General features: G+C 44.7%; 1 protein-coding gene across 6 annotated transcripts in view; it reads left to right on the forward strand.

Annotated features, from left to right (window-relative positions):
* ebf1a (EBF transcription factor 1a) overlaps positions 1-21,836 on the forward strand; it is a 55,714-nt gene extending 33,878 nt beyond the window's left edge. For 2 of the 6 annotated variants that reach the window (XM_024804478.2, XM_076891487.1), the window contains exons 9-17: positions 275-405; positions 2,374-2,500; positions 9,550-9,638; positions 12,985-13,050; positions 13,629-13,791; positions 15,337-15,516; positions 17,115-17,312; positions 17,555-17,623; positions 18,818-21,836. In XM_024804478.2, coding sequence (XP_024660246.1) covers positions 275-405; positions 2,374-2,500; positions 9,550-9,638; positions 12,985-13,050; positions 13,629-13,791; positions 15,337-15,516; positions 17,115-17,312; positions 17,555-17,622 — 1,022 coding nt within the window. In that variant the 3' untranslated portion in view covers position 17,623; positions 18,818-21,836. Of the gene's footprint in view, positions 1-274; positions 406-2,373; positions 2,501-9,549; positions 9,639-12,984; positions 13,051-13,628; positions 13,792-15,336; positions 15,517-16,953; positions 17,313-17,554; positions 17,624-18,814 lie in introns of those variants that run through there. The other 4 variants (XM_024804480.2, XM_024804481.2, XM_024804484.2 and 1 more) reach the window with 4 other exon arrangements.
* Positions 21,837-27,938: the final 6,102 nt, after the last annotated feature.

Below are 27,938 nucleotides of genomic sequence, written 5' to 3' on the forward strand. Positions count from 1 at the left end.
AGTGCACCGCCGCTACCCTCACACGCGGGGCAGGGGTGATGTTTAATAACGGGGCGAATATAATCACTCTGATTAGTATTCCTCACTCGCCCCCCGACCCCTGGGAGAGAGGCGATAGGTGATATATGTGTATGTGTGTGCGCATGTGTGTTAAAGAGAGGGAGAGATGGAAAGTAGAGAGGACTATGCATGCTGCCAATAGCAAAAGACCTTCTAGGCTTTCATTAGGATAGCAGTTAATCTGTTATATATATATTTTTTCTTTTTTTTCCAGCAACCCCCAGCATCAAAGCCATCAGCCCTAGTGAAGGCTGGACCACAGGGGGCGCAACAGTCATCATCATCGGGGACAACTTCTTTGACGGCCTACAGGTCATCTTTGGGACAATGCTGGTCTGGAGTGAGGTTAGTCACAATTTAGTCATATTTGTGTTGTTTTGTTTGTTTTATTTTTATTGGCTTGGTACACTTCTTATATAGCCAGTGTGGGCAAACAGTCTTTTAAATGCTTCATTTGGGAACCATTATTTTTACATTAGATTAAATACATAATTGTGATTTAAAAGTGCCAAAAAAAACTTGTAACACTGTAGCATCACACTTTTGATAATGTTGTAATTATTTTATGGACAAATAATATAATCAGATAAACCCTTGTTACCCACACTGCATGAAATCACTATTACTAAACAGAGAGCAACCATCTGCAAATAGCCTTATTTAAATTCCACCAAAACTACATCAAATGTTGAAAATGAGGCATGTTAAGTTGTTTCCAGCATGTGGAAAAGCTGGGCAAATACATAAATAAAAATCACCTGGAGGAAAACATGGATCAGTGTGTGACGCTGTTGTCGGATAAAAACCAGAACCCTTAAAAAACGATTTTCCTTTATTTGAACAGAACAAAGCATATGTCGTTGTTGAGTCATGTTCAGCAGTGCTGATCATCTGAAGTCCTGCATCAAGCGAGAACAGGACAACATTTGGCTTTCACAACTACTCGGTTCCCAAACACTTGCATCGTGTTGTTAAAAGAAAAGGTGATGCAACACATTGGTAAACATGTCCCTATCCCAACTTTTCTAAAACGTGTTGCTGGTGTTAAAAAAATCTAAAATTTGAGATTTTTTTTCAACAAAGCAAAGTAAATCCTTTTAGTTCCAACAAATCATATCACATGTTTATGCAATTCCTACATTATTATAGGGTTTAAATGAATGGGAAAGCACAGCATTCTGTTTTTGTTTGCATTTCACACAAAGTACCAGCATTTTTGGAAATGCTTTTTAATTGAAATCGCAGTCATGATTAATAAATGATACTATAAGAAATAACTGTTTGCAGGGCTATAAATGCATATTAGAAATACTTAACAATCTCAATAGAAGCCTATTGTTGCATTTCTCTCTGTCAGCTCTCACTTCTGTCATATTGCTATTCACCTCTCTTCCTGTCTTTTAATACGTTGCTATCTTCCGTCTTGAAATATATTCACATCGTACAGTATGAATCCCTTTGTAAGGAGCATCTGCTACATGACTAAAATGTAAATGGAGTCTATGTGTGAAATTGAAGGTCAGTGAGCAGCGCAGCTAAACAGCTTTCTCTTTAGTAAAGGAATAATTCTATAAAAAGCTCCTATATTATCTCGCTGAGAGGTGAGTGGGGCCAAACAATGCTAGAATGAAAGCCTAGCTAAGTGAGCAATGAAAAGGACAGCTAGAACAACACACACACACAGATGCACACATACATGCGCACATACACAAAGCGCTGGCAGCAGCAGTGATAGCTTTTGAGCACTGCTAGTTTTGAGTGCTCGTTCACTACAGCGTGCAGGAAACAAGCACTCAGCGAGGTCTCATCTGTGTTTTGTCTTGTTACCGTTTTCCTTCAAAGACCCTTCAGCGTGAACACACGTGCGTGGCGAGCGGGCTCATCAGCTGCACTAAGTGAGCCTGTTTAAGACACAATTGTGCTTTAATGTGACTAACGGCAGCTTCAGCTGACAGACGCGGAGACAGGGGCAGGCGCATTATACATTAACTCGCATTGTTCAATAGGCGTACGCAGAGGAAAAGTGTGTTTTATTCATAAACAGATAACTGCTTTTGAACCCCTCTTACAGAGTCCATGTCAGCACCGATAACCATCCCAAGCCTCACAGTGACATTGCCTTAGGCTACGAGGCCACCTGAGGGCTCGTAGCCAAGCGCATCATTTTCAGGCCGATTATACAAAGAAAAAAAGTCAAAGCTGCAGAGGAAAGGTCCGAGATGAGCCGAGAATACCCCCACCCCCACCGGTGCACATGTTTAGATATGAAGTATCATCACATTAATCTGCCTGGCCTTTCTACTTTTCCTGTAGCTCATCACCCCCCATGCCATCCGCGTCCAGACTCCACCCAGACACATCCCCGGGGTGGTGGAAGTCACACTCTCCTACAAATCCAAACAGTTCTGCAAAGGCACACCTGGACGCTTCATCTACACAGGTACCTTTACACTAACATTTACCAATCTGCTGGCTTTTCTCCCAGTTTCTCTCAATTCTACATACAACTCATGTAGAAGAAATTGACAGCTATAAGCACATCAAAATCTTCACACGCTGACTTTAAGTTTTATAAAAATCTCACTTTATTGTTATATACATATATATATATATATATATATATATAGATATATATATATATATATATATATATATATATATCTGTATTCCTAAAGTTTTGTCTTTCAGTTTATAAGCTGTCATTTCTCTGGACGGTTTCTGGTGAAAAATGTGCATGCTAAGCAACTTAAAATTCAATAACAGAACTCAATAATTCAGTGGAAAAAGCCTGCTGATCAGAGGAGGAAAAGCATTTGCCCTCTTTTATGAAGCAGGTGAAGGTCAGGAGGAGGATTAACCTTTTGATTGGTGGGATTATTGAGAATTGACCCTGTCGAAGACGCGATTCAGAAAGGAAGAGGTCCGTGTGGAGTGTGTGATATTTATTTATTTATTTACTTTATTTTTTTGATGGTCAGCACAGGGGCATGAATAGCTCGAGTGTTACATCAGAGCACGCTGGTGCAGAGTGAAAAAGGCGCCGCGAGAAGAGCGGCACAGAGAGAGTGAATGTGAAGCTGTGATTAACCAATGCAAGGCCACAGGTCCTCTGGGAGACTGTGAATCACATAAATCTGTCTGTAATCTCAACCACTGATAGACTTAGGCCGTAAGCCCCGGCTGGAATTACCAACATTTGACAAAATCACAATTGAGAGAAAGCGCGCGTGCGTCACATTGCTAGCATTTCCTGCATCTTGTGTGTTCCTACGCGTCACAGCTATGACTGTGTTTTGTGTTCTTGTGGGGAAGACTGCAATAGGATGCCTGTGTTTGTTTGCACGTAAGTGTGAACATAGTCCAAGTGCACACATGCACGCTGACAAGTAACTGCATTACTAAGACACAGGGCAGATGGGTGGGCAGCCTTTGCCATGCCAGAGCTGTCCAACAGCCCACACTCTGCCAAACCCATAGAGCTATGCGTGTGTGTGTTTGTATAAGTGTGTGTAGGTGTGCATATGTGTATACGCAGCCTTTTAATGTGCCAGACATGTGGCAACCGCATGCATAAACGCCCTATCGCTTCCTAGTCCTCCAATCTTTCACCTTGTCACATTCACTTATTCAAAACTCGGCTTCTTTGAACAAATTCATTCTTTCCCCGCTTTCTGTCCCTCCATGCTCGGCTTCCGTGGAGGCGCATAGAAGAATCTCAACAGGTGAGAGGTAGCAAGAGGTCATCCGCTGGGTGCCGAGCGCATGCGCCACGGTGCCGCGTGCCAAGAGCTGGCGGTGACAGAGTCAAGTGTGTCGAGGCACAGACCCCAGTTCTACTTTTCACACACTTCATTCCAGCCACCCCCGTGGGCAATTGTACGTCTCAAATATAGGTTTTTGTCATTTTACTTTCTCCCAGTGAGGAGGAAACCTGCTCACATTTAGCGGCGGGAAAAAAGAAAAAAAAAGAATGGGAGGATGAGCAGGGCATTTGGAGCAGAAAAGCAATCGATGTGAGTGGAGAGAGAGAGAGGTGGATGAGAAAGAGGAGAGAGGAGAAAGATGGGAGCGAGGGATGGAGGATTACCATGGGCCATGTTGCCCTCCTGGGTCTGTTTGGCACCAGTTTGAGCCCAGTTGCCAGTGGGTACTAATCATGGAGGATTGGCAGCGCTGCGTGGCAGCTGGCAGCCGGCACATACACACACATCAACACATCCCCACACTCACAGACATGCATATACTCCTATATTACATGTGCATGCGCGATCACACACACATGCACGCTCTGAATTACATTGGGGACAGCTGGCATTGCTAATCAACTTCTGCTGAGGAGAGGAAAGCGAGCAGCTCACAGACCTAATTAAGTCAACACATACCCGATACTGCTGCTACTGCTGCTTTGCAAACATACCCGACACACACACACAAACCTACCCACATAGCCCTACCTATAGGTTTATCCCCTCCGCCCTTCTCTGCATCATTATCGATACTCTAGAACCAGCCACCACCAAAATGAAAAAAAAAGAAGAGACGAGAACTTTTGGTGCAGAGAAAATTCGAAGAGAAGCTATTACAGTAATGTGTCCTCTGCCGTCTCTGAGGACTCCTGTGCCATTAGACTTCAGAAAGCTCCAATTAGACTCATCAAAGGCAATTAAGCTATCCACTGATAAGAATAGAAGAATGTTTTTTTTAATTCCCTGCTCTTCCTCTGTCTTTTTATCCCCGTATCCCCCTTCTGTTCCTCTCTCTGCCCTCTGCCTTACCCACCTTTGGGGCTGAGAGCTTTCCCTAATCTCCCTCACTTTCCTCTGCTCTCTCTCCCTCTCTCTCATTATCAGGTCAACCCCCCCACCCCCCCTGTACAAATGCATCTCCATGTTTGGTTGTGTATCACCTTTTACTAGATTGCTGTCTTTGTAACATTCATCAAGGAAGCTCTCTCTTTTCTTTTTGCCATGCAACATAAAATGATAATACCCAACCAGTGCGGCCTATGTGTGTGTACCTGTACTCATGTACTCATGTGTGTGTGTTTGTGCGACACAAGGATGCCGGCCATAGATTGGGGGAGTTGATGAATCACCCTTGTCGTTCAAAAGGCAATCCCTCCCTCCTCAGTATGCAGCCTTGTCTGCTTAGTGCTTCCACTACAGCTTCTGCTGATATTAAAAGGCTCTGCTGGCTCACATTAAGGCTGGCACCGCGCACGGTGACACGCATCCGCGCACGCACAAACATTAGGGGTAGTTTTTCAGCGCTCAGTGCAGATTAGGTGTGTAGGAAACATCACTCAGTTGCGGCAAAGAGGCGCGGGAACAGTGAGGGGGGGAGAAAAGACAAAAGTCAAGAGCAGAATTTAAACCAGCTGCTGCTGACATCTCTCTCCGTCTCTGCACGCCTGCCTGTGTGTTCCAAATTAGTTTTAGGACTGTCAGTTGTCTCTCATTTTATACAGTGCAGACACTGTATTGTAAAAGTGTGACACAGGTAAGTGCTGCAAACAAGAGTCTGCAGTTTAAAGTTAGTGCTAGCTCTAATTAAACTGTCCCGAACTGTGGTGAAATCTGCTGGTGATGCACACTGAGAAGCACTGCTTTAATTACAAATCACCAGAGTGCTTTAAATTCCTAAGTATATGTGATCCTGGTTGTGTTGATATCATAATTTTGGAGACGCGTGCATGATAATCAGCGGGAAAATCTCCCGCACATGTTGCTGCATAAACAAACTTAACATTAACATAGACAGACGTAGTCTACATTCATATACACACGTGGATCGCCGCGCGCATGAGCACGTTCGCACATCACACAGATGCACGAATGTGGCACGAAGTCATCTGGCAATAAAAGTGGGGTGCAGCCACGAGCTGGTCAATTACTTGTCTTGCTCCTGTTTGTGAATGCTGTCTTTTATTGAGCCTGGGCGGGATGCCTGCTGTTGATTAAAACGGCTGGTCTACAGCTGGAGACAAGGCCAGCTGAGATAGCTGCATACATTCCCGTTTACGGCACGCAGTCTTAACTGCGAGGAAATTCACACCTCTATTTGAGATTGAGATTAATTTTCTGCACCATGTGGCTTGTCTTGCCTCTTTAGCATGCTCCGTTCTTATTACGGGAGCATCTGCTCCATGATGATGATGTAAATGAATTTCGAATGTAGATTATTTTGTTCCCCGCCGAAATGAGCGGCGCTCACCGGAGGAAATGATTTCTCGTGTTTTCTTATATCTTAATTCAAGCGCACACTTTTCATCTGGATTTTTCAGAATTTGCATTCTCCCAGCGAGAAGCCATGCTGTCAGGTATTGTTAACTGTCGACATGCACTTCTTTTTTTTTTTTGCAACAGATAATTAGAGCTTAGGTTGTAGTAGTATCCACACCTCCATTGATTTGTAGAATCTCTCTGCACACACACACACCCAAACACACACACACATTCTTTCCCTCCTTCCAGCCCTCTCTCAGGCTCAGCCTCTCCTCTCCTTTAGGAGCAAAAAGCTCTACTCATCTGTTTTCTGTGTATGAATTTCCAGCCATGCATTAGTCTCCCTGACATGTTCAAGCGTTGCTTTATTTAGCTTGTCGGATTCTGCAAATAAACGCAATCTCAGGGTTTATGGAAAAATGGATAAAAATTAGATTGTAAGGTATTGATCTGGATTGTGAGTAGTTGGTGGGGGTGCTGTGCGTGTATGTGTGAGAGAGGTGGTGTTGGAGGTGGGGGGACGGGGAGCTCTCATGTGTGTGTGTGTGTGTGTGTGTGTGTGTGTGAAGAGGGTGGGGCGTGGTGGGGGTGAGCAGAAATGAAGCCGTAATTCAGGGCTATTGAACCCCCTGCCACTGGCGGCATCGATCGCCAGGCAGCGGTTATGAGATCACACCTGAGCACTGGAGACTGCAGAGGGGAGGGAAGGACGGGGGGGAGCTGTGCGGGCAGGGGTGGGGGGAGACGAGGGAAGGGGGAGACGAAGGAGTAAGGAGCGAGGAGGAGAGAGAGAGAAACAGAAGGTTGTGATATGATCAGCTCCTTACCCGCTGTCTGAGGGCCTGTTAAGGTGTTAACATCAAGCCTCAGAGCCAATTACCTAACCCTGCAAGTACACTACCCACTCACCTCCTCACACTCACAGTGTTGTGACACAGAAGGAGAAGAAGACAGGGCAACTGGACGCTGGCTGTTGTTCTCCCCTCCTCCTGCTCTGTGTTTCCAGGACAACTCCACTCTTCTGACCTCTCAATTATCCCTGATCCCCCCCCCCCCCTCCCCACTCGACCTTCTACTCTTTTCACCCCAAACATCCATCCGAAACCCCCACCCACCCACCCCTTCGTACACACTCCCCCTGCGGCTCTGTGGGTTATTATAGTGAAATATGAAGCGATGTGGATTCTAGGCTTCATGAAATTTCCATGAGCATTGATCTGATCTGATGTGGGTGATTGCTAGGTGAATCCCTCCAGTCCAGAGCTGTTGCTCATCTATTCATTTATTTATGGCAGTTATGTTTTACTGGCTTTGATTTGCTCTTCTGGAGAGCGACAGCTAAGGATTATAAATATACCTGAATAGGAGAGTGTGCTTGGAATCCTGGAGGGCAGCAGCGCACCACTCCTCTTTCCAACTTGGAAAGTTGTTTTTTCTTTTTTTTTCTTCTTCTAGCATTAATTCTTGGTGTAAAATGTGAGATATTGAGCATGGATATAAGGGCATAAAAAAAATAAGACAATCCCCAAAGAGGCACAGGCAGATAGTTAGTGATGTGCGTTGTCCCCCACATACTCGTCTTCTGGTTTATGGTCCTTGAAAACGAGCAGAGACAATATCACTTCCTCTCTCAATTACCAAAATTGTCTCTTTATTTGTAATAGGGATATCTATGTATGTCTTGGGTTTTTATGCTATTGTTCACTCGAGGCTCATTTGGCACATTGTGGGGAACTGATAAAAAATTCATCATAAAAACAAAAGCCTCTGAGACGAAAGAGAGGATGTTGTCGGAACAATCCCTTCCTCAGACTGAAGGCCTAATCCAGGGCAAATCCTCCTTAAAGCTTTAGAGAGATCAGAGAATAGGGAAGTAATGTCAAATATTTGTCCTCGGAAATAATTCATACTTTATTTGTTGCATGTGATCGCCTCATTGTTTTGGCTTATTTTATCAGCAAACCAGCTGGCCCTGTAATGTGTGTCATTCTCTGTAAGCTGAGCCAGCCTCTGGCATCTCTACTTCGACTTTTCCATCTCTTTGCTGTCTTTGCTTCTAGCTATTCACCTTTCCTTTCATTCACTCTTATGGATCGCTGGAACACTCCACTGGGAGAGCTGTCCAAATACATTTGTGTTGCCAAAACAGAGCATCACCCATTCTCGCTCCCGCACGCTGTTTTTTTCGGTCCGTGTGTTTGAGCGGGTGGGCTCAGGAGGAGCCGTGGTGAAGTCACTGGAGGTCCAGCAGGACAGCTTGTACTCATAGCCTCTAGGGGCCTTTTTTCTGGGGGCCGCCTAGTCAGCCTGGCTGCTCAGATGTGAGGCGAGCAGGGCATCAGCCCCCAGGAAACGTCCAAGCTGCGACCCACAGGGGAAACAGACGGACGGCACAGACGCATACAGGCGATTCTCACGTGTAATGGCGCCTTTTCTTTTTCTTCCATACAAGCGCACATTTACTGTTTCAAACTCTGTCCGGAAGCAGCGTCTTAAAGGCTGTAGCGCAGGAAAGTTGTCAAGACTGTGCTCTGACTCCCCGAGGCAGCCCGCAAAGACAGGAGAGGGAGAGACAGTACATTAGGAATGAATTATGTGGAGAGAGCACTTATCCAACAATCCTCCTCTGAAGTGTTTGTACTATAAGCCTCAGATCTTCATTGTATTTATTCTAATGTTTAAATATTCATGGTAAACCTTCTCATATTCAATTACCGAAGCACGACCACAGCATGCAGAGAGTGCTTTCTCCCTGCTGCCTGGATGATCTGACTGTGTGTGTGTGTGTGTGTGTGTGTGTGTGTGTGTGTGTGTGTGTGTGTGTGTGTGTGTGTGTGTGTGTGTGTGTGCGTGCGCGCATGTGTGTGTTTAGCTTGTTCCCTGGAGCGATCAAGCCTTTGTTATATTGGAACCAAGCTCTGTAATTGCTTATATTAGTCGCTGATCAACGCAAGACCACAGGACACACACACACATTCACTTTCCCTGATTCCTGACAGTCTTTTTATTAACCACCAAAGCGGGCGACAGAGAGAGATTCATTACATCACAGGCAAACAAAGACACACACCAGACCTAATAGAGAAAACCCACATTTTTCAGCTTAATGTTGAAATATTCATGGATTCAGTTATGTCTGCTGTCACTTGCTTCTCCCGCCGTACCTTCTCTGGTGCTTTTGAACATTAGGTGTTTTCATCATTAAGGATCAAGCTGTAAATGTTTTTTTTCTCTCTCTGCCTGCTTCCCTCCACTTCCTGCTCAGCGCTGAACGAGCCAACCATAGACTACGGCTTCCAGAGGTTACAGAAGGTCATTCCCAGACACCCTGGAGATCAAGAGAGATTACCTAAGGTACAGTGCCTCTGCTCCTCTCATGTGTCTGCTCACACTAGTTGCCAAGCACAATAAATTCACAAGAATCTGTCTTGGTAACACTGGTACAAAGATGTATTGAAAACCTCTTGAGTTTCATAGTACGTAGGATATACATGGCACAAGGACAGCATGACCTCTTAGACAGAGGAACAAACCATGCGCTATAGACAGTAGGCCATACATGACACTATGCACTATGCACATAAACATTTAACCACATGTTCATGGTCATTTTCTGTTCAAACAAACACTTTATTTGTGCAATGAATGCACAAGCGACTCTATTCATCCTTCCACTGAGTATAAGGTCATTTGGACTGGCAAAGTGGGAAGAGGAAAGGGGATAGATGGAGAGAGGAAAAGAGAGGGAGAGAGAGAGAGAGAGGAAAGGAGGTTGAGGGGAGAGAGAGAGGAAGAGAGAGGCAGAAGCAGGTTAGGTGATCCATCATAGCTGTCCAGTCTTACCTCCTGCTGGGTCAGTGGATCGAAGTCAACCCCGGGTGGACTTTATTACTTCCAACACACACACTTATCCACAATGCAGCACACACACACACACAGAAATGCACACAGACTTCTCTATGCCTTCATGTGCACGCACACACACACTCAGTGGAGGGAAGTCACCACCAGGCAGAGATGGAGAGCACAGGTAGATGCAGAAGGAAGATAGAGAAATCACTTGTCCTCACTGTGTGTCATGTCTGGTGGATACAAGAGTTGTCCCGGTGAGTTCTGGTCTTTAGCCTATCAACCCCCCGTATCTCTCCAAATATCTTTGTATCCATCCATCTCTTTTCCTCTCCTCCTCTTTCTCCCTCGCTTGGCGGTGTCTCTTTCACTTCTAAATGAACAGCGGTAGCTGGCAGGCCTGGTTGTTCATTTCAGCTCTATTGATTTGTGCCTTTATTGAGGTAATAACAGTTTGTTGACCACGCTTCTCTCTCAACTGTTGGCCTCAATCATTAGAGAGGGGCAGGAGAGGGGCATATGCTGGCAACTTCTTGAGCTACAAATGTCCATTCAAAGCTACCTTGGCACAAGCCTCTGTGTGGCTGTTCTTTGGTGGGTCTTTAAACTGACTGGGACTATAATATATTCCAATATATTGGCACTTTGACGAACCCGCCCCACCCCCAATACACATACAGCGTGCAGAGAATAGGCAGGATATATACCAACCCCTGTTCTATCTCTGTATGTTGCGATAATGATCCAGTGATCCAGCTGAAAACAGCCCCATACTGTGCTGTAGAATAGTCAGGCAGTCAGACTGAGCGGGGACTGCTGGGTAGCCAGACTGCAGGGTGTTTAGCTAAGGCTGCGGTGTGGCTGGGGGTCTGGGGCTGGCTAATGAGTGACCGCCCTGCCAGACGAGGCCAGGCTCTGCTCTGGATCAGGTTCCCCTTCCTGTTGACGTCTCTGTGGGCCTGACTTTACGGGAAGAGACCCTGCGCCCAGGAAATGGTCTCCCCTTACAGCAGCAGGGCTAGGGAGGCAGCATGGCACTAACCACATTTATCTGTTTATCAGAATGACTCTGGAGCGCTGCCTAATCGCGTTTAGCTACTGGACAGATCCCTTCGCTAACGAGAGACTGATAGGTACAGACAGGGCACAGGAGCATGAGAGAGTGATTAAAGGGGGGGGGGCAAGTGAAAGTAGTTCGGAGGCTCAGGTGAGGGGAGAGTGAATTATAAATGAGGAGATGCACGCACATAATAGACCTAAGGAGAACGAGCAGAATGGCTGGTGCAGAGAGGGGCAAAAAAAAAATTAAATAAAGAGACTGATGTTGCACGAGTGCTCCCGGAACACCGTTACACTCCAACTGCAGATCTGTTCATGTCCTAATGCCTCGCACTTCCTTCATTTCCCCTCCTCCCCCGCTTTCTTTTCCTCCTCCTCCTCTCTTTTTCCTTCATCCATCCATCTAACTATCTAGCAATCCCTGGGAGGCATGGGGCGTCGAGGAAAAGCAGAGAGAAGGAAGCGAGGAGCAGTGCATACATACTAAAGAACCACTTACCTTCCTAGGGCCTCTACATCTCTCAATCACCTCAAACAGGCCTCCTTTCTGGTCTCCCCTCTTCCCAGCTCTCACCCTCCTCCTCCCCTCGCCTCCTTTTCTGCCTCCCCCAGATAGTGCTAGTAATGGGAGGTTAACACAGAGGCAGCGCTCCCATTATTGAGTGAATTTAGCACCTCGGACAGCGCTCTACAATCTTTATTGCTTTGCTGACCCTCTCGTCATGTCCTGGGCGTGCTCGACAGCCTCCACATGTGCATGGCTGCGTGTGCGGTTACACTCGTGTGTGTTTGCGTGTGTGTGCAATATGAGGTCTGATTGAAAGGCGGCGTGTCACGGAACAGAGAGCACACATGCTCCGGGGCTTGTTCACAGCGAGGGATACACTCAGGAGAGTATAACGCACAGCGTGAGTGTGCGCGAGTGGAAGAGAAAGAAACGAGGAGAAGGTTGGAGGGGAGGGGGCTGCAATTTTCTGGTTGTCGCGCCTCCAGCATATATCCTGGCCCCGGCACATTAACTTTTAAAAAGGGTTTTGTAGGACTGTAGGTGTCGACATCACACACACACACACACACACACACACACACACACACACACACACACACACACACATATATATATAAAGACTGCCTGGAGTCACACACTCATACACTCAGGGAGGAAAAAAGAATAGAGACAGAGAGAGGAGGGAAAGGGTTGTAAGCGGTGGAAAATGAGTGCGGAGAAGCTGCGTTAGGATAAATGTTTGATGTGGGAAATTCCACTCGGCGGTTTTCACCTGAGCAATGATGTTCTACATTTATCACACAAAGTGGATACAGGGCTATTCACTCGGATCATTACCAGGGTTAATACAGGGCAGGAGACGGGTGTGTCCCGGCTGACGAGGAGAGTTGTATAGCCGTCAACCTGATGATATGTTGTGTTAAATGAGATTGATGCGTGATCATGTGCGGCGGGTTCGTGATCCATCAGCGACAGAGGAGAGAGAGAGAGTGAGAAGATGTGGAAGATAGTTGACTGATAGAGAGATATAGGCTCATGTTTTATTCACAGATAACAGTATCTTCCCTCTGCTCTCCCAAACTGCCCAGCTAGTAACAAAGTGCTGGGATGGGCCCATTTCTCTTCCTCTCCCTTCCTCTGTCTACCCCTTTCCTCTCCCTCACACTCTATCTGTTCTGCATTCACAGCATAATGCAAGGAGTGAAATGTAATAAAAGTGACTGAACTCTTTGAGCCGCCACACTTGTGATCAATCCCCCTTCCTCTGTCTGCGCTTGATTGCAGGAGGTGATTTTAAAGAGAGCGGCAGATCTGGTGGAGGCCTTGTACGGGATGCCTCACAATAACCAGGTAAACTCTCTCTTACACACACACACACAGACAAAAACACAAACAGCAATATCTCTTATTAGACATTATTATTTGTTTGTGGTTCGGGCCAAGTGGCAGCATCAAAGGCGCTTGTCTCTGCTGGCGATGTAGCACCCTGCCGTGTTCGCGCAAGATCTGGGACCCACAAACATGCACGCTAGACTATGTTAGAGCTTTTTATCAATGCAGAGGGTGGAGATGAGATTAGAGGGAATGCAGAAGGCAGTTGAAGAGGAGGAGTGGCATTAAGGCTTGAGTCTGAAGGAGGAAGAATGGAAACCCAAAACAGGGAGGAAGAGGCAGGCTAAAGATCTGATGTGTCTGTTTAATGAGCCTTTCCTCCATTTACTGAACCAATCCCACCACTCCCAGCGACAACTGATAAAAACCACTCAGCTCTGCTAGATTTACATGTGCAGTATCTTGAGTGGAGATCTAGCATTCTTATCAGGCTACAAAGCCAACATCAAGGGTATATTTTCCCTCTTCTCTTCTCTTTTCTTCTCTGTTACTGACCACCACTCTTTTTTTTTTTTTTGTTCCTTCCTCATCGTCAGGAGATGATTCTGAAACGAGCAGCGGATATCGCGGAGGCCCTCTATACAACAGTCCCAAGAGGGCACAACCAGCTAGCCAGTCTTGGCAGCAGCTCTGTTCATGCTGGCATGATGGCAGTAAACTCTTTCACCGGGTCAGAGGTGGCACAAACAGCCAATCAGGGTGAGCAAACACACCAGGAAACAATTCTGGCCTATTGTCATGGGAAAAGGAAAAAATGTTTATTTGCTGTTGTCCATTTAGGGATGACAGCAGGGTGGGGGGGGGCAACTGGCATTTTATTTTTCATGTGGGAAATTTAGAGATAGTGATTTAAGAGCATGGAGCAAATAAGAAAGTGTGAAAAAGGAGGACAGGAGGAGGAGAGGTGACAGTAAGAAACGGGGAAAACTTGAAAGAAAGATGGTGAGAGAGTGAAGAATGGAGAAAAAGAAAGCCGTGGATGGAGTACGATGGAGAAATATGAGTGGGTCCTAGGGGTGTGTATATTAGACTGGGGTCGGCCCCTGTCTGACAGAGAGAGATGTGGGTGCAGTCAGTGGTGATTCATCACATGTATCGGGGGAACCAGAGGAGAGTGGATGGACCAGCCTCTGGATGCATCTCAATAATTCCAAGGCGCTTCCTCTGCCCTTCATTTTCATCCGGAAACATTTTTAACCTATCGTTTGTTTCACCCTCATATTAGATGAAAATGTAAACTTAATCAGGGAGGAGCAGAGTGATGAAGAAGTGAGACAATACTTGTGATGAGTAGCCTTTGTTACACTAGAGCAGGGGTGTCAAACATAAAGCCCAGGAGCCAGAATCACCTCAGTAAAATCCGTTTTGACATCCCCACACTAGAGAGTGGAAATTTCAGATGTTCAGTTCCAGCCATTTTTCCCCCACCTATGTTATCATGTTGTATATTGTATAGATATTGTGTAGGCTCACTTTGTGTCTTCAAAGCAGCTCTGACCCATGGGTGCCCTGTAGTGTCTGGTACTGGGATGTTGGCAGTTTGTGATGTGGAGTGATGCATCCGTGTATGAGGGATGTTCCTGAATCCTGTAGAGTTTGAAGGCCGGGTGAACAGATTGGGCACCATTCATGTGCAGGCAGGGCACACCGTCGTGCAGGGCAATGTGCAGGTGGGCGTTACCACGTCACATGAATGGCAGTACCCGAGGCTTCACAGCAAAACACTGCAGTGAAACAATGATTTTCACTTTGCCCGTCAGCGGTTTTAGTGTTGTAGCTGATCAGTGTGTATTTATAGTCTTCCATTTTACATTGTTCTCCTTCTGTTCACTGCCCCTGTAAAGCATGAAAGGTCCTGTCAGAAATACTAGCTTCATTCTTTGTAAATTACAAGAGAGCCGCCAAGGCCTTTTACCGTTAATTGCCTTATCAATATATCTAATTCTGAAGAGGAGCCAGCAGGGTGATAGTCCTCTTGTTTCAGGCGTTGGAGGGGGGGTGCGGCTATATCCCTCTCATATCATTCTTCCTCCACTCTGTTCATTGCTTTTTTTCTCTCCCATATGCTGTCTAAGATTTTTCTAAGAAAAAGCAAAACATTTCTTCTGGCTTGTAATGCTATGTCCATTAGTATGAAAAAAGGAGCATTTGGCAGCAGCTGCATGTAGGCTTTCTTGTTTTGGTATGCCTGCCATCTGCTATACCTCTAACACTCTCCATCCCCCTTTCTTTCTCTGTCTTTAGGTTTCAGTAGGAGTACAAGCAGTGTGTCCCCTCATGGTTATGTCCCCAGCTCTACTCCCCAGCAGAGTAGCTACAGCTCTGTCTCCACTAGCATGAATGGCTACGCTAACTCTGGCATGGCAACCTTGGGCACCTCACCCAACTTCCTCAATGGATCTGCAGGCAACTCGCCCTATGCTAGTGAGTAAATACAGTGCATACTAGAGCTGAAAGTTTGGGTGGGGATCAGCATTTTGTAAATGACAGAAGACATCTCTGAGAGGAACTGAGAAGCACGGCAGGAAACAAGAATCGACACGACAGGAGAAAGTATTTCAGTTCAGCTGGCTCATCTGTTTCTTTAAGAGCAGAGTCAAACACAAATCCCCGCTTTATTGGCCAGGGGAGGAGATCACCTAGCACGTCCCAACACCTCCTCGACACACACGTGCACACACACACACACACACACACACACCACCTCTGCTCACACACACTCACCCTCTACATTAAAGACTCTTGATTAAATCAATAAACTAATTGCTAGAGAAGCAATTCCATTTCAGCTCTTTGATTCCTGGGTGTTAACAAGTATTTTAACAGGCTCATCGGCCCCACACAGACACTTTCAATCAATGGCCCCTCGGCCTGCCTTTGTAGGTCCAATTTTCATTAATTGATTAGTTAGGCCCCTTCATAAATGGATTATGACTTTATTGCAAGGATTTGTCAGGAAGAGCCATAAAAGCTAAGTGTTGGATAATAACAACAATAAAGGCAGAGGCAGATATCACAGGGCAGGTGAAATACGGCTCAGCTGATTGTAAAATCACTGAAGGGGGAAATGCTCTTAGTGTATTAGCAGACAAAAGACAAACCCGAGAGAAGTGGATGGATGGGATGATGTCAGAGGACATGATTTGGATTGTGAAGAGTTGGGTCATTTGGCTGTGTGTGCCTCTCATGAGGGTGAATTACAGTGGCCACAGTAAATCCAGCTAACGGCTATCTTGTACAAAGCTTTTGATTTCATTTCAGAAGCACTGAGAAGCTCTTTTAGATATGAATATGTTCAAAAAGTTTCTCTATCTTGCATTTGAAATCTTCAATCCACCGTTCCAGAGGGGATGTCCCAAAAGTACAAATCCACATCTAGCCCTTAAATTACATGACATATGGTTAACAACTGTTTAGAGTGCTTTTAAGGTGGTGAATGATGCCTAATGTGCAGTTAAAATGCAAAGAGCCAGTGGGCAAGCATATTGCTTATGTATTCTAATTTTTTAAACCTTGTTGGTTAAAACCTCTAGCATAAATATCTGTGATAAAGTAGATGTGTGGGAGCTTTGTTTGTAAGTTGCCCTGAAAACACATTACAGGTTACAGTACCTAAAGTTGCTGAGGAGATGTTTATCATCCCCTGAGCACAGGATGAGTCATCAAAACAGATTGATCAGAAGGGGGGAAAAACGACCTCAGGCCATTTTCAGCATTTTCCAACTAAACACATTTTTGTGTAAGATATGGAAAATCTCTTTGCCAAATAATTGCTTAACAGCACAACAGGTAGCAAAACAAGTCTGAGCCAGTTGATCTGAAAACAACATGTCACCCCTCCTGCCATCATCCATTGACCAGTCCCCTTCTGTTCGTCCCATCTGCCTGTCCTCTGCCCTCGGCCCTCTCTCTAACCCCCTTTCTGCCATCGTCGTCCCTTCCTGTCCTTCTTCCCTGACATACACCTATGACGCCCCTTCCTAAAACACCCTCTCCTGCCCATCTCTCTCTCTTTCCCTCAGTCGTCCCGTCCAGCCCGACGATGGCGTCGTCGACCAGCCTGCCCTCCAACTGCAGCAGCTCCTCTGGCATCTTCTCCTTCTCTCCAGCTAACATGGTGTCTGCAGCCGTCAAGCAGAAGAGCGCATTTGCCCCCGTTGTCCGACCCCAGAATTCCCCTCCTCCCACGTGCACCAGCGCTAATGCTAACAGCCTGCAAGGTAAGCCGCTAAGTAGCCTCACGCTAACTTGCTGATGAATTTGAAATTTGCAGTATGAGCACAGTAAAAAGTTTTAGTAAAAATATTTGCTAGGAATTGTTCACCCTCAAGCTTTAATCCTGCTTTTCCTCACCTCCTATGATAACGTCTCACTTTTACTCCTTCGATTTTCCTTTTTCTTCCTCCACTCCTTTTTTCCCCCCCTTTCTTGGCCCTCCCTCCACTCTCCTTCCTCACCGTAGATCAGTCTTTTGTGGACTCTAGCAAGTACTCATCAGCCAGCTCTCTGCAGGGCCTGGCCTTCTCCTGAAGTATGTTACTCCTCGCTTTCATTTTTCTCTTTCTCTGTTTTGGCTTTCCACTCCACGCTATCCCAGACCGCTCATTTGCACCATCCTGCCCTGCCCTTCCTTCTCGTTTCTGTTTTTATTTGTCACTCTTGACTTGTCAGATAGTCATCATGCTACCCCATATGTGTTATATTTCCTGTTTTCACTTCCTGCTTCCTGCCCGTCCTCTAGTTGGTGCGTCTGCGGGGGGAGGGTGTGAAGGGAGGTCGTTATGCCACCACGGGTCACTCTGTTCTCTCATTTCCATCGAATGCGGCACGGGGTCTGTTCGTCTGGGCAGGATGTTGTATGGTGCTGAGATCCTGAGAGAGAGAAATGATGGATGGGAATCTTTATCAGAGCCCCAAGCTAAGCACTTCCTCACTTCCTTCGTCGGCGTTGATGAGCTCTGACCACTGTGACCTAAGGGCCAATGGCCACTATGCTCTGATCACACTGACACGCGCACACACACACACACACATGCACACACCATTCTGTTAATCCCAACAAGTGGGAGACACTTAGGAAATAACCTGGGAATTAGTGGATTGAAGAGTGGGGGAAATCAATAAGGAGCCAATATGTTATATGAAAAATTTATATCTGTGATGGTTTCTGTGTAAGAAAAAAAAACAGGATAGAGGGAAGGAGTGATGGGGGGAGGTGGCTTGTGGGGAGGCGGAGGTGCAATAGTTGGTGCTATACGGAGGTAAAGATGTGAGTATATCTCATGGATTTCATTTCCATGTTTGAGCCTAATTTTCATCACCTCTGTCATTCCACATCAGTTCATACTCTCCCCACCCTCTCGTTTGAGTCATTCTCCATAATGCACATAATAGGCTTGCACCATGTAGCTGTTAACAATTAACAGCGGCAGCTCTTGCATGAAGCTGTTTAGGAGGCCTGTGAGAAGCTGAACAATGTTGTCGATGCGCGGCCAAGTCAGCGGCAGCGGCGGAGGGAAATGTTTTGATTCCTGGGGCCTCGGAATGAAGAGATAATGAGGGAGAGTCGTCTTTGTTCGCCAGATGCTGGAGCACATTGCTGTTATGTGACTGTTGTGATGACAGATGAAACCCAGCAATCACATGACTGACCTTTCTCTCTCTTTCTTTACCCCTCAATCTCCCATTCACTCCTTCTACCTCCCCCTCTTTTCCCACAAAGCAGCGATTCCCGGGATGATCGTTCCACCCATGTAGAGGATCTGGGATAGCTGGAGATTTGGGAATGTTGAGAGGAAAAAAAAGACAGTAGCGGAGTCTGGTGAGTCTCTGTTATGCTGCAGAGCTAAAGTGAAGGAAGTCAAGATAAAGACGCAGGACTCTGTTAAACTCAGGCCTTTCCATTGGGATTTCATCTGAAGGCGATAGGAGAGAAAGAAAAAGGGGACAATATGAACCTTTTGTGATGTTATTTCCCTCTTGGTTGAAATAGTGTAGCTTCTCTGACACCATGTTGGATGGAGTGTATAGAGACTGATAGTTTGCCCACAGTGTGACACTGACCTCATGAAAAGAGCATTTATTTATCTTTGTGTTTATGCCTGTAAGGTTTGGGTTTGATTACTGGAGGCCCCCACGCCGCCTTGCAATCCATAACTCGCACAAACAACAGCGAAGTGTTGGTTTGGCCATGAAGTTTACAATAACTTCAGTCACAAACAAAGGAGCTTTCCTTACCGTTTCCGCCTCTCTAAAACCGCAGAGCGACACAGTGGCCAAATGGAGAAGGAAAAAAAAAGTTCAGCAACACAGAAAAAAATAGAAAATCAACCATTGATTTTGCTGCTAATTTTCCAATAAATCTTAAAAATTGTCTAGCAAAACTGCCCCAAGCTGTTTAAACATCACGCCTTGCTTTTATTTTATTTTATTTTTTTAAATCTCTCTCTCATTTTGGTTGGTTTGTTTGAATTTTAATAAAACTGTGAGGATAGAGCTGTTTGCAATATGCTTTTTCTGCTTGACATGTGAAGACAAGGTGACGATGAGAATTTAGCCAAAACTGACGAGGTTTTTAGTGAAGACTTGAAAAGCCAGAGGATGTGTGTGCGTCCAGCCAGCACTGTAACTGAAGGAGCCTAGCAAATATCAAATTAGAATAAATGCGTGATATATGTGATATATTTTTGTATATATAAAAAAAATGTTCATTTTGGGGTTTTTTTCACTTCTTTACTCTTTTTTTTGCGATAGCTCTAGTTTGAAATGTAAACATTAAATGTCTTAAGGCAGCTTCTCAGTACAGAAGATAGATTTACTGCGTCTTGTCAATATCTCATTTGCTAAACATGAGAAACATGGGTTTGGATACAAAAAGGGGATCCCTGTAAAATACCCTATAAATAATGTATTTATCCCTTGTATTTGTACATTGACTCTCACCCTCGTTTAGTTGTGTTGTGTAAGTTTAATACAGTAAGTGAACACTTTTCGCAGTGTTTCGTTTCATTATTTGCTGTTGTCTCTCACTATTTAAATGTGACTTTTTTTTAAATCTTTGTTCCTTTTTGTTTTTTGTATGTTGTTTTGCATCAGTATGCCATGCTTCTGTTTGTTGATTCAAAACATGCCATTGTCTATTTTTGTATTATTTGTAAGTTAATAAAAAAATCTTTTTTTTTTCCTTATGAAAATGTTTATTGTACGGCAAAAAAAGTAGCATCCTATTCAGAGTATTTCGTTGAAGTAGATTTTTTAAGAATATAAACACACATTAATATATACTGTAAATCTATATCTTTTTGTTTGAACTCTGAGGCTTTCAGATTGATACTGTTCTTGAACTGATAATATGCATGGGTTCTTCTCTTGAGTGACTCTTTCTTTATGTGTGTGGAAAACCAAGAGAACAAACAAATTGCTCTGTTTTTCTTTCTTTGTGTTCCTCTTTTTTGCCTCCCTCCTCTTCCTCCTCCTCCTCTGTTCTTCCCTATGTTATTTATGCCTGCTTACATACTGTATCTATATACTCTTTCTTTTATTTCTGTCACTGTAATCTTTACCAGCAGTCTAGATGCCTTAACAATGCAAACCCATTCTTCATTCAATCATGTGTACAGTTTTTCTACCCTCACCACAATTGTCTGTTGCCACAGAGGAATTCATGAGAACTTGGGGACAAAGCACAAACCCACTCTGTTTGGTGGTAAAGCCAGACTAGAATACAAAGAGCCATAATTCAACAATCACACACACACCCCGATGTACTATAATACTGCAGCAATGGCACGCTTTGAAGGACAAGTCGGAGCGGCCTTTCTCAGCTGTGCTTCCTGCACGTTCGGAGAAACACTTTTTGTAGCAATTATGTAGCTTTTTTTTAATGATTTTGGCAGCATGATAGTGACATTTCTCATCAACCACAGGATCACAACAGTACGACAACACATGGCTGTTTTTATTGTAGTACAGAGGGGCGCACAGTGAAGACAAGCGCTGCCACAGCACAATTTTAATCTCTACACAGAGTCGTAGGTCTGACTCCAGTATCCGACAGTCAACCCAGCCCCCAGTCCTTCACCGTCTGTATTGGCCTTTGGACAATACAGCTTCATTTCAAGCTAAACAAGACTAAAAAGAACATGTGATGAACCACAAAAGGGAGCTCCTTGGCCCATCAGACATTTCTGTAGTCTTTTTTTTTTCTTTTTTTTCGTGTCTGCCGTGTGTCTTCAAGCTGTTGCTGGACAGAGAATAGGGCTTTTTCTCTCTCTGCTTTTTCTTTTCTAGAGCCTGGTTTTGTTAAGGGGGTAGAAAGGACAGTTTTAACAGAGGCGCCTGCTGACAGACGAGTGTTTTTCAGGCACTTGTGTGCCTGTGCCGGTCTGGGCCAGGGCGGGAGGGGCCGCAGCATATCTGTTTCAAATGAACTACAGAGGTCTGTTGTCATACAATGGCATCTTTGTAAGCAAAAGTTCCATCCCAAATATGAGTATCAGTAATGGGTGACAAAGTTTTTGTATTTAGGTAACAAACAACAAAAAAAGAAGAAGATGCAAACCAAATAGCTGGTGTCTATTTTTTCCTCTGTTTGTCTTTGACTGCAAATACACTGAACAGCTCTATGATATAAGGGAAGAAAAAAAATCTACTGTATAGATTGTTATTGTTTTTGATGAAAATTGAGCTGTAAGATAACTTTTGGAATCTCACAATGTTGAATTAAAGTTACCTCTTGTCTGTGACTTTGTCAGGTGTCCTTTTATTTCAAAATATGCCTCATTCCTGATTTATTTTATGTTACCGGTTTTCTCTGGGCTTTTTTTTTTTTTCACTGAAAATGCCTTCTCCAATTAGCTGACAGGCAGCTGACTAAGAATAGAGGAGGAACGGCTACGGCTTATTCCACAGGTCAGAAACAGGCCTGCATCCTTTCCCCTGCTCGGCTCCTTTCACTAATGAATCTAATTCATTAATGCATTACTGATGGCATGGTGAACATGGTTAGCCTGACAAGTTTCCTCCTAAACATATTAGTTAATGATGATTCCAAGGTTATTAATTGCAAAGGCACCAGCCCACCATAATTGAGTCATCATTTGCATACCCGGTCATCAGCAGAAAATTTATTTCTTTTTTATTTTTTGCATATCTAATTTAGAAGGCTGCGATTGGATTAGCTCGTGAAAACAGCGGATCCCAGGATTCTGCTGACCTCAAAGTATTCCAGGGTCTCCTCGGTAACTGGAGGCTTCCGCAACACCAAGGGGCGGTGAGGGGGGAAAGCAAGACGACCTGGAAGTACTGATGAAATAAGGGCTCGTAAACACTGCGTGCGCTTGTGTGTGTTTGCCTCCCTAATTGCCTAAAGGTTCATAACAACACACAGTCTTTTTTTCCTCTCTCTACTAAGTCTAATAACAGAGTTGATAGTTTGCTGACAAACAGTAAAGTGGGTGGCGGCGTGCATGATTTAGCAGTAAGAGGTGGGATATTGAATTATGGAGGTTGCACACTTAGTCCCGAGGAAAATGAATCCTGGAGCCTAATGTTTTTGATTAGCAAGCCGAGCACCAATGCCGCGTTGCACCGAGGGATTCGGCTTCCCCTAAATGTAGCTTGCAGTGCAGCACATATACACACCTACACACACTGAAACACGCACACACTCATAAATCATAAATACACATAGACAAAAGGTGAACGCATTTTGCTCTTTATTTCCAGCTGCTTTTCAGGCCCCAGATAGACTGGTCAGTGTGGGAGGAGGACAATAGGAGTGGGAGGCCGAGGGCAGCGTGGAGCCAGCAGACCTCAGCCCTCTGGAGACGTAACATTAAAGACGCTATTCCTGGAGAACTACTCCACTGGATAGAGCCGGCAGAGCCCTCGCACATCAAGAGAGGTGCTGTTCAGGAGCTTCTGTGCTACTAGTACCCTAATGAAATATATTAATGCACACATTCCTCGCTCTCCTACTCCACCTCCTTCTTTTTTCTCATTCTCCTCCCTGCATGGACACATGAAGGGAGGAAGAGCGGAGAGATGTATTTGAAAGAAAAACAGGAGTCCCCATGGGGATCTCGGATAAAGAAGAGGAAAGGAAAGAAATGGAAAGGAGAGAGGATGTGAGTGTGTGTGTAGGGGGATATTCAGAATGGAGGCAAGGCTTAGACAGCGAACAAAACACAAGGAGAGGAGGGATGAATATTAATAATATTCTGTGTTGGAAAATAGTCACAATGGACATCATTGAAAGACGCAGAGAGGCAACGGGAAGCAAGAGCCATCCCCGGCCTTACTTACTGAGCGTGTGCGCACCTTCCTGCATGCGCACGAACACGCCTGCCATATTTGAGCACACCTCGAACAAGTGTGTACTCACAGTCGGGTTTTGCGCGCCCGCTTGCGAGGGTGTGTGGTCGTTTCCCACAGTAATTATCCCGATGACTGTGGGTGTCTGTCTATGATCTGTGTGGTACCTGTCAGAGGGAGCCCAGCAGAGCCCGTGCTTTATATTCCCTGTAATTGCTGCTGCTAATTTACTGTGCGTTGGCCTAATGAGTAGGGAGGTGAGGGGCTGGGGTATGTAATGGATGTTAGAGAGATAGAGATAGAGAGATGGATTTCATCACTGGCGGCACACAGAGAGGGAAGAGGGGAGGAGGCCGGCGAACTGTGTGTGTTAAGCAAGCATGTAGAACACTTATCTTTATTGTTCTACTAAAATGAAAAAAAAAAAAAAAAACCAAAAAACCAAAACAAAAGATAAGCTATTTGCCCCTCCAACACCACCACCACCCTCCTCCTCCTGCTTTCCCTCTCCCTCTTTCTCCCCCCTCCAGCTGACAGTACAGTGGCGACTACAGCGAGCGCATTAGACGAGCTTTTTGTTATGTTGATTAATGATAAAAGCAAATCCATAAATAATATAGATTATTTATTCCATTTATTCACATGCTAATTAGAGCTAGAAACAGATACCTCAGAGAGATGGCCCTTTTTTTTTTGTACACCCCCCTCATCTGTTCCGGTGCAGTCAGATAGATAGACCAGCTGACATTCACCCACACGCATAGACAGTCACAAGTTAATGTCATTCACACTTTGAAGCACCAATGGTATCTTGTGATGGGGACACGTCCACCCTTCATTTCTCCCTAATGAGGTCATGATAGAGGCCAGCGGTTTCGGCACGCCGCACACACCCCTCTGTTTTTCCAGGCGCACACATTCGGCGAGCGCTGGATTGACAGGGTCGTCTTTGATTGATGCACCGCGGTTCTTCCACATGTTCTACAGCTCACTCATTTAATTATGTTTCCTAAGCATCATTAAGTACCATTATATTCTATCATATTGTAATGAGAGAGGTGGCCAGTCACAGGACAAGCTAATTGGTGATTAATGTTGTGTATCAGTGAGAGACGAACGCAAGATTGGCCGTTTAATGACAAAACACTGTATTTAAGTGCTGAATGTGTAAAAAAACACAAACAGAGAGGGGAAATTAGAGAGAGTGTGATTGAAATCAAAACAGATATGGCCTCTTAGAGGTCTAATCTCTCACCTTTCCCTTCACACACACTCAAACACACACCTCCCTCCCTTCCCTCCTACCTTAAACACACACAAACTTCCTGCATTATTCTGAATTGTTCACCTCTTAGCTGCATTAAGGACACTTACTCAGGTAATGCTGGAGCCTGTCTCTGCAGACATAACTTACCTGCTCCTTGAGATTAACCGCTAACTCAGTATTGATGCACTGGCTGCATCACAGGTACACACACACACACACACACCCAGCACACAGATACAAACATCCTCATCTGGTATTGATACGCCGCGCGGCTGTAGGTGTTTCCATTTAAGGTCAGTCGATTGCCTTAAGTATGTAATGTTAGGAGGGGGGTCCGTAAACATGTCAAATTAGCGGTAATGAATGACCAGGCACTGGCAGGGGGAACTGTCAGGGTGCACGGCCAGGACAATACATTACCCTGAGTTATCCTAGTCTGTCCTCATTGTAACACACCCACAGTGACTGAGCAGACACGGGGTGTAAACTAGTGGGACCCATTCAGCGGTCACACACTCCACTTTAATGGTCCGTGTGGTTGATTGGTGCCCAGGAGATGAAAAAGACTCGAAACAAGAAGTAGACACGTCACCAGAGCACGGAAAGTTCAGGGTAAAATATTCTCAAAGCAAAGTTTAAAGATTGATGGACACAACCAGGAAGGTAGAAGGGGAAAAATGCATGAAAATAGATAGAGAGATAGATAGAGGACTAAGCTAGAGGGAGAGAAAACAAACTGTGGTATTTATTTTTTCTTCTCAGTGTTGAAACAGGAAAAGGACCTCTGGTTTAATAAACCATGAATCCTTTCACAGAGGGTTTGTATGTTATTCTTCGGAGGAACAGATACGTGAGGAGGAGAGGAGAGCGAAAGAGAAGCAGGGAGCAGCAGGGGGGGAAAAAGAGAAAAAAAAAGATGCTCTGCAGCCATATGAAATTTGCTCTCCCCACTTTACCAACACACACACTTATACATCCACTCTTCAGCCCACTTCCAGGCTGTATGTTAGTTTTGGGTAAGAAGTGTGGGATGAGGAGGGAGGGATACACATCCTTTCCCCCTCCTCCTCCTCGGACTGGAACTGAAGAAGCATAAATGAGAAGTAGAAGATATACTTTCCATCTGTAAACACTCAAATTCCTCTCTCTTCTTCCTCTCTGCATTGTGAAAACGACCTTCTAACATATCCTGTCCACACGGAAAATCATCTGTTCACCACAGGAAAGCGCTCGCATCAGTATGTGGCACATACGCACAACGAGACTGTCCACTTTAATTTCTGAGCTTGTCCCAACTATATGCACAGTACTGTGGCAATGGTGATAAATAAACATGTACACAAGCGTGAACCTACTGTTTCTGTATGTTGTCTCCTCGCCTCCCACACTCCTCTCCACGTCTTCTCTCTCTCTCTCCCTCCCCTTCCTGTAACAAAGGTTACATTGATCATGTTTCTAAAAGAGTCTCTGTATTTCCACATGGCCCAGCCTCTGATATGTTTTTCTTGGCAGGTCCGACTTCTACTTTTGTCATTCACTCAGCATATTTTAACAAATTAGAAACATTAGAAACCGGGATCGCGGCAATGTTTTGGTTTGGTTTCGAAACTCTTACAGTCCCCACAATTATATTTCAAAACACGGGCGAATTGTTTGACAGCCTGAGCGGAATAAAACCCCTAAAACAACTTATTCATTAGAAACACATGCTCTCGCAATTACAGCTTAGCATTATGTTAATGTGTGTTTGCACTGGTTCATTTGTTGTCGTGTGAAAGGCTACGTCGCCAGAGTGCGAGCTCGGGTTCGAATGTGTGCCTGCTTACACGCGCGTGCCCTCTTGCGCGATTGCGTGCCGCATGTGTGTGCGTGCGCGTGTTTAAGGGACAAAGGGACACAGTGCTCCACATAACAGCATTACAGATGGCTGTTGTGAGTGGTTGTGACAGTGAAAGCGAGTGAGTTCCCACTCCATACAGATGTACTCTGAGTGACCTTACAAACACAGTGGAACTAAAACAGGCCCCCTACCTCTCGCTCTCACTCTGGCACACACTGTCAATTCTCACTCAGCCCTTGCGGGGCACTAAAAGTTGTTTCCTGAGCCAGGAATACATCAAGGGCCAAGAATATATAAGCAGGGAGCAGGAGAGATGCATAGCTAGGGTCCAGGAAAGCATAACTTGGACTAAGTAAATATTGGACTGAAGGATTAGTAGCTTTTGCCACCTATAAAAGCAAGGCTGCTATGCCAGGGGAAGTTAACGACCACACGCTCTGACTTTACCGTGGATTGTTTTACCAAGGAGCTGCTGTGGACAAAGAGGACATTTCAACAAGATCACGTTATGGAGGAAAAGAGGAAAACGAGAAATGACTTAAACAATTGCCCCCTTCCTTTCACTGACTTTGAGACAATTCAAAAACGACTCGAGTCAGGAGAGGGGTGATCTTTATGTTTCACTTTGTGAAAAGCCCAGGCCCACCACTGTTGCTGCTACTTTTAATTTTCTTTTGGATCCTCCTCTCAAGTAAGAGAAAAATGCTTAACTATTTCTAATATCTCGAAATTGTATAGCAACATTATTTGCAATGATTACAACAGGTATATGTAAAAGTTAAAATGGTGCTTTTCCATTTTTAATGTGTGTTCAGAGGTCTTGTGGAATACTTCTACATATTGGTTGGGAAAAAAAAAAAAAAATATATATATATATATATATATATATATATATATAATTTGGTATTTTTTGACAGAGCTGCTTAAACTTTGATAAATTCCCAAGCTTCTCAAATGTGAAAATGAAAACATCAAAAATCAGGGGATGTGTAGAAAGAAGGCTGCTTACCAGATTTAGCTAGCACCTTGAGGCTACATTCAGATCGGTTAACACTCACTCGTCGTCTCTGGTTTCTTCCGTGTTTTGGGAACATCTCCCAGCGCCCTTTCATTTTGCTCTTTCTTCTGGAAAACTCGCTCAGTTTGCATGACCCCTCAAACTCTATTATGAACAGACCGTTTAGATTCAAAACAAAATAGCTTGCAATCTTAGCTTTTATTTTCACCACTTTCTCTCCTTGCAGCAAAGACAGCAAAGATTAAAGAGCAAGATTTTAAAACACCAAAATAAATAATGGAGTTGTCTAATGTTTGAAACAGGGAGTTGCAGTCTTTGGTAAAGTTGGAAAGAGTTTTCTAAAATAAAAACTTTTTTTAAAGAAAGAAAAAAATGCAGCTACCACTAAAATATTAAAACAAACAGTT

Source organism: Maylandia zebra, linkage group LG2 (assembly GCF_041146795.1).
Source record: "Maylandia zebra isolate NMK-2024a linkage group LG2, Mzebra_GT3a, whole genome shotgun sequence".
NCBI lineage: Eukaryota > Metazoa > Chordata > Actinopteri > Cichliformes > Cichlidae > Maylandia > Maylandia zebra.